General features: G+C 54.2%; 1 protein-coding gene across 1 annotated transcript; it reads right to left on the bottom strand.

Moving 5' to 3' along the window:
* Positions 1-1,043: 1,043 nt before the first annotated feature.
* On the bottom strand, positions 1,044-11,148 carry LOC133339902 (glucoside xylosyltransferase 1-like). Its single transcript, XM_061548022.1, has 7 exons — positions 10,826-11,148; positions 7,896-7,985; positions 5,475-5,646; positions 4,538-4,669; positions 2,737-2,988; positions 2,405-2,528; positions 1,044-1,298 (listed from the first exon to the last, which is right to left on the bottom strand). Exons 1-7 carry the CDS (start codon positions 11,146-11,148, stop codon positions 1,045-1,047), a joined length of 1,347 nt encoding a protein of 448 aa, XP_061404006.1. The 3' UTR covers position 1,044.
* Between the last annotated feature and the right edge of the window lie 646 nt (positions 11,149-11,794).

Here is an 11,794-nt window from a genome sequence, read left to right as displayed (position 1 = left end):
GAGTGTAGGAATTTGCATGAGCATGGGTGACTCCCAATACATTATCAAATAGGGTACTAGCTTCAGAAAAATGAAGGTTAAAATTGTCAACTATTTTTTGGGGATCTGAAAAATATTCCCCATTTCGGTTAAGCTGAACGGGCAGATGATCTGTTTTGGATGCCTTTTCGATACATTTGATTGTTTTCCAGAAAATCCTGGCATTTCCATGAGATTCAGGGAGAGTGGAAGAGAAGTAGTTATTTTTTGCATGCCGTATTTTTTGACGCATCTATTCCTTAAAATCCTGTATTCTAGCCAGTCATTGACCAAATTACTTTTCTGAGCACATGCCCAAGCCTTGTCCCTAGTTTTCATGAGCTTTGTAATCACAGGATCAAACCATGGTGGACGGTTGCCTTTAGTTTTAAATTTAACCAACGGAGCATGTTTGTTAAGAATTTGGAGAAACGTGTACCTGAAGGTCTCCCAAGCCGTAGTCAGGTTTGGAATATCACAGACCTTGTCAATATCCGAGTGAAGCACATCATTAGTAAATGCCTGAGTGCTGAAGTGTTTAATGGAGTGCTTCTCAACCAATTTAGGGGGGGCTTTGGGTCTGGCTGATGATCTCACCCCAAAAATGAAGGAGTGATCACTAAGGTTATTACCTAGAACACCAGTCAGTGCGAAATTGTGAGGGGCATTTGTCAATAGGACGTCAAGCAGAGATGACTGTCCCGGATTTTTTAGGTTGGGTCTTGTGGGGACATTTATTAATTGAAACAGGTTAAATTCATCTGCAAAATTTGTGGCCACGGCCGGCGGGTTTAGCCAATTCCAATTTAGATCACCCACTAAAACTATTTCACCTTTAGGGAGGCCCCCAAGAAGCTCTCTCAGGTGCACCATGAGCCACTGGCCGGAGGAGCGCTGACACCCGGCTAAGAGGAGGAAACATTTAATGGGGGAGGTGAGGCCCCTTTTAAGAGCCTGCACCAACCTGCATGCAACAGAGTTGTGCAACTGCTCGCTCCGATGTGGACCCCAGCTTGAGCATGCCCCTCAAAGAATGTATCCCTGCGCCCTGTTGCCAGCGTGCACGTGGCGCGGGTGAACTGGTGTGATGGCCAAGAAGGTACGCACGTGCAGCAGCGCCTGGTAGATGGCGCGGAAGGCCGGCTGCTTGCCGTCGTGGTACACGCCGCGGTTGCCGTGCAGCACGGCCACGCCGTCGCGCTCGGCGCCACCGCAGTTGCTGCCGTACATGCAGTGGTCGGGACGGAAGTTCCAGCGGCAATCGAAGACGTGCACCATCTCTGTGGGGCCGCGAGCGGCGCGGGGAGACGCGCGTCAACCCGTGCGGCCCTTGCGCCGGGCCACTATCTAACCAGGCGGGGGCCCGTCGTGATGCCCGTCTCGTCGTTAAAGAGGAAACCGCAGCAGTGCGAAGGTATTCCGTGACACAATTATACAGTTTATGGTTAGGGTAGAAGGGCCCAGGCAGCGTTCCTGACTGAGCCGCCTTTCTACGTGGCGATTGTAAGCTATCTCCATGTCTGCATGGGTTTCCTCTGGACTCCCTGGTATTGGGCAAAACATCCCAGTGCTGAAAAATGTGCCTGAGAATGACTCAGTTGTGATCACACACAACAGCAACATCGCCCCCTACTGCGAAAGCATGGCAGGACCCTCCTGAAAAAGGTCCTCTGACTCGGAGAGGCTTTCCTGATAAACCAGCATAATAAGAACAATAATACCCTTAATAATGAATATCCTTTTGTCAACCGACTGCTGGGTGAAGCCTTCCCTATACCACGTGGGTCATGGAAGTTAATTGACCATACTTCACCGTGCTGCGCTGCCCTCTGCTGACAACACGGCCCCGGCGTTTCGCCTGGCGGTCCATCATCCAAACAGCGGTGACATCGCAGCTGTGAGTTGACGACTCCAACAGCGCCACCCGGTCAAATTAAACGTAAACGAGGGGCCAAAAATAAACTACAGTTGTATCAATAAATAAACTTGCCGATTAAGCAGCCAGGATTGAGCAAATGCACCACCGACCTGATTTTCCGATGTTTACAAACACGGCGCAGTCGCTCACCACCCGCGGTACTGCCATCCGAGCCTGTTGGCGCACGCCCAGCAACCGCGAGCGCCAACGCTACAAACGACCACACCGCCCGCTGCCTCGTATGCCGACCTTCTGTCGGCGGCTCTTCAGAAAACGCTCTGCGGTTTTCTTTTCAATGCCAAAGCGAGTGCAGCGCCGCTGTACTCGCCAAAGCACAGGTCCGACGGTGGTTGCGCGTGGGTGGAGGCCACGTTTCCTCCCGGGCCCCACCGGACAGACACCCTCGATGCGCAGCGGCTCTGTCTGGCGACACGCTCCCACCCGTTACTGATTCGACGGGGGCCTCACCGGGGTTGTAGTGGAAGATGATGTTGAGCAGGTCCTGGTCACCCCACGTGATGTTCAGCCGGTACTTGTTGTAGAGCGGCAGCAGCATCTCGCCCCAGGCCAGCCGCACGGCGCTCATGTCATTCTGAGGGATCGCAAAACACGGTTCGGTCCCTCGCAGCGACGCAACGTTGTTCCCAAGCTTAAATCGCCGCCTCGCCTTTACGAGAGTTACCGTGCCACCCCAGAACCTATTGGAGACCGACGGACAGAGTTCACGCATTAACCCACTCGACCTTACTTGGAAAGGATTCGGAAAGGCCGGCGCCGGACCGAGCGATCCCGGCTCCCACCTTAAACTGCGCGGTGCGCAGGCCTGCCAGATCCATGAGCATAACCCCGGAGTTGACCCCCGTGCGGCCCAGGTAGGGGTGGCGGCCGAAGCGGTTGTACCAGCCGATCTGCAGCAGCTCGTGCTCGGGCGCGAGGCCCGCGAGGCGCCAGGCCCCGAAGCGGCGCCGCAGCGCCCACAGCTCGTCGACAGGCGCCAGGAAGAGCACGTCCGTGTCCACGTAGAGCAGCCAGCCCACGTGGGGCAGCAGCAGCTGCGGCAACACCACCACCACGCGCGCGGGACGGGGCGGGGGGGGCTTTTTGAGCAACGAGGCGGCCTCGTCCCCTGTTTACAGCCCTGAGCCAGTGGTGGACATTCCTCATGCCTATGGCAGGGGGCAAGTATGTCCAATGACAACCGCTGTTGGTTTATTTTCCCATACGGTGGCGCTTGGGCATTTAGACGTTAAATCGATTTTAAATTATTTCCAGCAGCAGTACTTGTTTTACAGTAAGAATGAGTTACGTTTCATAACGCATTCTAACACTTGTTCAGTTGTACGTGTTTTAAATGTGATCAATGGGGACAGGCCTGAGGACATTACAACTGCAGTGCCGTGCAGTGCCGTGCAGTGCTGCTATGAGAACTTTCATTTCTAGGGCATGGTACACCAAAGACAAGCCCTGAAGCCGGACCACTTGATGCTGTAAGAGCCGACCAATCGTGCAAAGCTTTGAGCAGCAGCTGCAAATTATTTAACGGTAATGATTGGTCGGTGTGAAAAATAATTTTGTGAGGGGCACGAAGAGCGGTGGTTAACAATTCTTGAGATGATACCAAAGTGCCAGCGGCAGTAACTATCTCTGTACGAGTGGATATCTACTTATTTCGTGCAATTCCAAATAAAATCGCAGTGATGTCCGGTTCACATAAGCATCGAGGTAGTGAGTCCACCTACAGGACAACCACTGTAGACAAAGTAAGTGGAAGTTATTTTATCATCCGTGCAGATGATTGGCCAAGTCAACCACCCAACCTTCCGATTGCGAGCCGCTCGCTCAACCACCAAGCCACCTGGCCGGGTCGTACGATATACGGCGTGACGGGTACAAATATTTCTCAGTGTTGCAAATTATAATCTAACTCGATGAGGTGGGATATTTACGTTTTGGCCAAAATCGTTGAGCGAATCCAATTTACATTCTGTTGTAAACGGAGTCATAATTTGTACTGTGACCGGGTGTGGTGGTGAACATTGCCACCTACTGCCAGGTCCGGCGCTCTGCAGTGAAGCCCAAAAAACATCGTCTCTTCCCGTGAACCATCGAACCGACCTCCGACCAGAATTTGAACTCGCAAGCTTCCAATCGCGAGGCGCTCGCTCCACCGCTGAGTGACGTGGCCAGATACGAGTCATCCCCCTACAGATGTAACCCCGACCGTCCCCCCACTGGGCCGGCAACGAAGATGAGTGCCGCCCTCCACTCCTGGGTAGACGTGCCATGGCGCAAGCGGCCTGGCGTCAGGAATTCTAAGTGCTCTCACGAGAGGCACAGGAGCGGCGTATCCTGCTGTGAAGCACCAGACGTTAGTCGTAAGTGTTGCCATCAAGCCGCCCATCCATATACATTTTATTAGCGTTCGAGGAGAACTGGGAAACGCCCTCTGGCGAAGAACCGCTTTACAAAGCACTGGCTATTTATATAGAAACCCAATTGCTATGAAAATAAATATCGTATCGTGAGACGTGATATCGTGGCAACGCTGCTTGCGCCTTCAGGTTTCGCAGCAGCGAAGCGTCCCTGTCTCCAGGCCCTTACAGGCAGGAAGAGGCGTTGAGAGGCGCAGGGCTTAAAGAGTTTCCTCCAGGCGTCCGCGTTGTCGGCGGGGAAGGTGATTGGGTACAGCGAGAATGACAGCTTCCTCCGATACCGCAACGGCCACGCCAGCAGCTGAATGAGTGGGGAACGCACACGCACATTCACAAAACGGGGGTTTTCACAGCCACTCGGAGTCCGAGTGAGCTCTTCCTGGCTAGGCCGCGTGTTGAGGCTGTCTTCTCTCAAGCTTTCGCCACGGACTGCTGTGGGGCCTTCGGGAGTTGAGGTGAAAATCCCCGCAGCAGTGCGCAGCAAAAGCTTGGCAGACGAGATGTTCCACACGCGGCTAAACCAGGAAGACCACACTTAATAATAATTTAGTACATTTGCTAATTACGCCATTCTTATAGTGCAGGGCTAGCACGTAGACGCTGCTGTTTCACTGTTATAGCCTCCAATAGTTTTACATCAGGGGGCGACGTTGCTGTGTAATCCCAATTTAGTGTTTTGCCGGTAGTTTTTGCCGGTAATTTGGATAAGGACACCGGCACACAATGGCTTCCTCATTTTGGATGATATTGGAGGATGTCTAACATCCACCGTGAATCAGACAGCGGTTAATATACCCACAGTAGTAACCAAGGTGACCTGATGGATTCAAATCGCAAAAGTCTAACAAGCGGCAGAGGCGCTACCACTGGGCTACGCCACCACGCTGGAGGAGAAGATTCCCCATTTAACTTCGCGCACTGCTCGGGCGAGTGCTGTGAGCGTCATTAAGAGACAACACGGCACACGACGGATGTATTGTGACCAGCACCGCGGTGGTGCGGATAGAACCACAGACACGACAAGGCGGTGGTGTAGCCGGCACCACAGACACGACAAGGTGGTGGTGTAGCCGGCACCACGCATTCCGGCCCTGCTGTGCGTTCACCTGCTCCCGAAAGCTGGCGTGCAGTTCATCCTCTGCGAAGATGTGGGCGTGCAGGCGTGCACGGCTGAAGAGCGCTGCGGACTTGAGCATGACCATGGTCTCCTCGAGGCGAGCGCCGCACGCCACCACCGCCAGCTGCAGCGCCTCGGCCACGCTCCCTCCGCGCGTACACCTACACAACGAGCGCGGTCGCACATTCACACAACAAGCGCGATCGTACACCCACACAACGATGAGCGCGGTCGCACACCCACACAAGTGCAGCCCAACACCCACACAACGACGAGCGCGATCGCATACCCACGCGACGACAAGCACGATCGCACACCCACACAACAAGCGCGATCGCACACCCACGCGGCAACAAGCACGGTAGCACACCCATACAACAAGCGCGATCGCACACCCACGCGACGACAAACACGATCGCACACCCACACAACAAGCGCGATCGCACACCCACGCGGCAACAAGCACGGTCACACACCTACACAACGACGAGCGCCGTCGCACACCCACGCGGCAACAAGCACGGTCGCACACCCACACAACAAGTGCAATCGCACACCCACGTGACGAAAAGCACAGTCGCACACCCACACAAGTGCGGTCGCACACCCACGCGATGATAAGCGTGGCCGCATACCGTCCTAACGCTCGCCAAGCAACCGTCCACCCACGCCACCCCCCAAGCGGGCCGATCGTCGCTACCCTTGTTTACCCAGGGAAGCCTCGCCGAGTCTCAACGCTTTTTGGGGAGGGTCCTGCCAAGTTTTCGCAGAATGGGGGGCGATGTTGCTGCTGTGTATCATCCCAACCGAGTAAGATGCCTTTTCAATATTAAGGCGCATTGGCCAAGACCACTTACATTCTAGTGTTTAGTTATGGGGGGGAATTGGAGAAGCCAGAGGAAACCAGTGCAGGACAGGGGAAGAACACAAACTCCACACAGAAAGGTGCTTGAGGTTGGGAATCAAACCCAGGCACTTGTTGCTGCGAGGCACAAGTGTCACCGCTGCATCACCCAATCTACTGACACGATTCCAGGTCGTCACGAGATTTCAGGCTCATTTATTTTGTCCCGTTCTATCGCCTTATCTTAGAGGCCATGTAGGAGGAGAGGAGGAGAGGACGACGCAAGATCAATTGGATGACAAATGTGATGACACCGACAGATAAACCGGCGCAGCCGATGCTGACGGGACCGTGCGAGGGACGGGCAAGCGTGGAGAGCGCTGACGGCCGTTGCGGACTGACGATGATTATAATATCCCGTAGCGTTTATATTGTCAATCTCGCTAGTTTTTCTAAGGGTGCATATTACTGCAATGCGATTTGAATTCAAATTTCAATATTGATAAATAATTATGTGCAGGGTTATGCATATATTGAGCATCAAAATTGATTTTAATTGAATCACTGATGCATTGCGTGTTTATTGTTTCAGTTCAATGGTGCAACATTGGAGATGATTGACATTTGAGGATGGCGCACAAACAACTCTTGGCTTTGTAATATCTGTGGACATTATCTGGAATTCCATGGCAGGATTAGGTAATAAATGTGCAAGTTCAGATAGCACATGGCAAGAAAGCACTGTATATGCCATCAGCCATAGGTTGCCGTGGGTTGGGTACATGTGGAGGAGGGAAGAGGGCAGGTTAGACGGATCGTAGTGGCATTCAAAGGTCGGCGACCATGGGAAAGATCTGAAGGCAACAGATTGTGGGATATTGCAGGTTGTCTTTGGAACTCTGCAAGGATGGGATCCAGCGATGGTGAGGTGCTTGCACGGCCTACGCCTCTGAGGGTTGGACCCTGACTCGAGTTCACAGCATTCCAAAATAAAATATGTAAAAAATAAAAATAAAAACACGCTTTAATGAAATGTACCGTACTCGTAATGGCAGAACTACACGACTCCTGGAAGTGGCCCCGCAGCTTGCCACAGCGTAAGGGGCCGTGGTGATTTACAGGCAACGTGAGTTGAGCGTGGACAATTAGACCCGTAAAAAAGATTGTTTAAAAATATATATTTTTTATTTTTAATGATAGAAAATAGTATTGTCATCAGTATGACATACCTATACCAATTTTGCAGTCGATACGACAATGGGAAGATGGTTGAAATTGAGTTCCAAGATTTGATGATACGACAACAGACTGAGTTAAATAAAAGAGTGTAAAATGTTTAAAATATATATTTTTAACGTTTAATGATAGAATATAGTCTTGTTATCAGTACGACATAAGTATACCAAGTTTTCAGTCGATAACACATTGGGAAGTGAGTAAAAATTGAGTTACAAGTGTTTTTAAGGATACGACAACAGACGGAGTGAGTTAAATAAAAGCGTGTAATAAAAATGCAGTTGTGTGGTTTGCAGTGCGAGTGCCTCTATTGTCAATCAGTTGGGCCACCTTTTTGCCGATTCCCAGAAACAATCAGCCCCACTCATGTCTTCAGGAAGCATCCAGTAGGGGTTCCACCAGCTCTGCTGGCTGTCACACCTAGACGGACAAAGAGGCAGTGTTAATTGCAGCAATGAGTGAATTTAGACTGAACCATTAAAACAACCATAAAGGTATCCGTGAAAGTTCAAGCACATTGGCAAGAATGCTGCGTGGACACACGCCCACTATCTATACAGGACTAAATCCGCTCCAGACATCGACATCACACACCACGGGACACCCCTGCAAGCCAATATCATCCCGTTTGTACCTGGTGGTCACCCATCGAAGCGCTAAGCAGGCTCAGAGCCTGCTTAGATTTCTGACGATATTGACTTTAATTCCTGGCTTTTTGTCAGAATATTAACTCCATGTGTAGTAATAAGCGAATGACACAGGTTCGTGGTAATTATCAATAACCACTGCATACCAAAGGTGCTTAGTAAAGTCAGTTTAACATCAGGTAGGCTTTCCCGACCAACATCATCCATAATAGAGGTTTTCTGGGTTAGATCGCGTAATTATATCAATGTGCCGTTAAAACCCGGGGTGGCAACGTAGTTTGTTGAGCATCCGCGTCTTGTTTACGGTTCAACTCCAACGGCCGCCCTGGTCATTCATTCCTCGATCGTACCTCGTGCAGTCTGCTCCACAGCTGACGTTAAAAGACCGACCCCGTGACGGAATTCGCAAGAGTTGGCCACTGTGTGCCGGGGTACGCGTTTGCCAAATTGCAAAATTTCAACGCAAGCTTCTCAATTTGGGATTCTACACCCATAGCAGCAATCGGCGCCCGCTAGCGGCACATTCATGTCCCCAGGTCGCTCTTGCAAATGAGTCTCTGTTAGAGTTCTCACCTAACCCGATTAAACACAACCACACCTGAACACTATGCCAGCACTGCGATGACTCCACACAGAGTAACCACCACTACTACACAGAGTGACCACCACCACACAGAGTGACCACCACCACACAGATTGACCACCACCACTACACAGAGTGACCACCACCACTACTACACAGAGTCACCACCACCACCACCACTACACAGAGTGACCACCACCACACAGAGTGACCACCACCACACAGAGTGACCACCACCACACAGAGTGACCACCACCACACAGAGTGACCACCACACAGAGTGACCACCACCACACAGAGTGACCACCACCACACAGAGTGACCACCACCACTACACAGAGTGACCACCACCATGGCACCACCACTACACAGAGTGACCACCACCACACAGAGTGACCACCACCACACAGAGTGACCACCACCACTACACAGAGTGACCACCACCACTACACAGAGTGACCACCACCACACAGAGTGACCACCACCACACAGAGTGACCACCACACAGAGTGACCAATACCACCACACAGAGTGACCACCACTACACAGAGTGACCACCACCACCACCAGAGTGACCACCACCACCACTACACAGAGTGACCACCACCACCACTACACAGAGTGACCACCACACAGAGTGACCACCACACAGAGTGACCACCACCACACAGAGTGACCACCACCACACAGATTGACCACCACCACTACACAGAGTGACCACCACCACTACTACACAGAGTCACCACCACCACCACCACTACACAGAGTGACCACCACCACACAGAGTGACCACCACCACACAGAGTGACCACCACCACACAGAGTGACCACCACCACACAGAGTGACCACCACACAGAGTGACCACCACCACACAGAGTGACCACCACCACACAGAGTGACCACCACCACTACACAGAGTGACCACCACCATGGCACCACCACTACACAGAGTGACCACCACCACACAGAGTGACCACCACCACACAGAGTGACCACCACCACTACACAGAGTGACCACCACCACTACACAGAGTGACCACCACCACACAGAGTGACCACCACCACACAGAGTGACCACCACACAGAGTGACCAATACCACCACACAGAGTGACCACCACTACACAGAGTGACCACCACCACCACCACCAGAGTGACCACCACCACCACTACACAGAGTGACCACCACCACCACTACACAGAGTGACCACCACACAGAGTGACCACCACACAGAGTGACCACCACCACCACACAGAGTGACCACCACCACCACTACACAGAGTGACCACCACCACCACTACACAGAGTGACCACCACCACCACTACACAGAGTGACCACCACCACTACACAGAGTGACCACCACCACTACACCACCACCACCACCACCAGAGTGACCACCACCACTACACAGAGTGACCACCACCACACCACCACACTGACCACCACCACTACACAGAGTGACCACCACCATCACCACCACACAGAGTGACCACCACCACCACCACCACTACACAGAGTGACCACCACCACTACACAGAGTGACCACCACCACCACACAGAGTGACCACCACCACCACCACTACACAGAGTGACCACCACCACCACTACACAGAGTGACCACCACCACACAGAGTGACCACCACCACACCACCACACAGTGACCACCACCACTACACAGAGTGACCACCACCACCACTACACAGAGTGACCACCACCACCACTACACAGAGTGACCACCACCACCACTACACAGAGTGACCACCACCACCACCACAGAGTGACCACCACCACTACACAGAGTGACCACCACCACCACCACTACACAGAGTGACCACCACCACCACTACACAGAGTGACCACCACCACTACACAGAGTGACCACCACCACTACATAGAGTGACCACCACCACTACACAGAGTGACCACCACCACTACACAGAGTGACCACCACCACCACTACACAGAGTGACCACCACCACCACTACACAGAGTGACCACCACCACCACCACACAGAGTGACCACTGTTACCGTCGTCTCCGCGGCGTCCCGCGCGCTGCCCGCCGCTCGGATAGATTCGCCGCCGGCGAGGAGCCACCCTCCGCGGCAGCGCGAGGACATCGCTCCGAGGCCCCAACCGCGGACACCGCGACCACCGCGACCACCACCGCGGCTGCTGCGAGCGACAGCTGCAGCAGTGGAGAGAGCAAGGCGGGTGTCGCCGCGCGCACGCCGCGCCGCATGTTTGCTACACCGGCCTCATGGTGGTGCAGGGTGGGGGGCAGGGGGGGCAGGGGCCGCGCTCTGCACGGCTGGGCGCAATCAGTGCCGTGGCCTCTACACGAGACGCGCATGGGGGTGGTGGGGGGGTGGTGGGGAGGGGTGGTGGGGGGTGGGGGGGAGGGGTGGTGGAGGGGGTGGGGGGGAGGGGTGGGGGGTGAGTGGTGGGGGGGGGGGTGGTGGGGAGTGGTGGGGGGGATGGGTAGGGGTGAGTGGTGGGGGTGAGTGATGGGGGGGGTGGTGGAGGTGTGGTGGGGGGGAGTGGTGGGGGGGAGTGGGGGGGTGGTGGTGGCGGTGGGGGGAGGGGTGGGGGTGGGGGAGTGGTGGGGGGGAGGGGTGGGGGTGAGTGTTAGGGGGGAGGGGTGGTTTGGCGGTGGGAGTGTTGGGGGGAGGGGTGGGGGTGAATGGTGGGGGAGGGGTGGGGGGGAGTAATGGGAGTGTTGGGGGCGAGGGGTGGTGGGGGGAGGGGGGAGTGGTGGGGGGAGGAGTGGGGGTGAATGGTGGAGGGAGGGGTGGGGGGAGTAGTGGGAGTGTTGGGGCGAGGGGTGGTGGGGGGAGGGGTGGGGGGGGGGAGTGGTGGGGGGGGGGGGGTGAGTGGTGGGGGGTAGTGGTGGGGGGGATTGGTGGGGGTGAGTAGTGGGGGGAGGGGTGGGGGGGGTGGGGAGTAGTGGGGGTGAGTGGTGGAGGTGAGTGGTGGTGGGGGGTGAGTGGTGGGGGGGG

Source organism: Lethenteron reissneri, unplaced genomic scaffold (genome assembly GCF_015708825.2).
Source record: "Lethenteron reissneri isolate LAM-NWPU_2019-01 unplaced genomic scaffold, ASM1570882v1 scaffold_537, whole genome shotgun sequence".
NCBI classification, from domain to species: domain Eukaryota; kingdom Metazoa; phylum Chordata; class Hyperoartia; order Petromyzontiformes; family Petromyzontidae; genus Lethenteron; species Lethenteron reissneri.
Note: the sequence above shows the minus strand (reverse complement) of the source record. Positions and strands in the feature narration are given on the sequence as shown.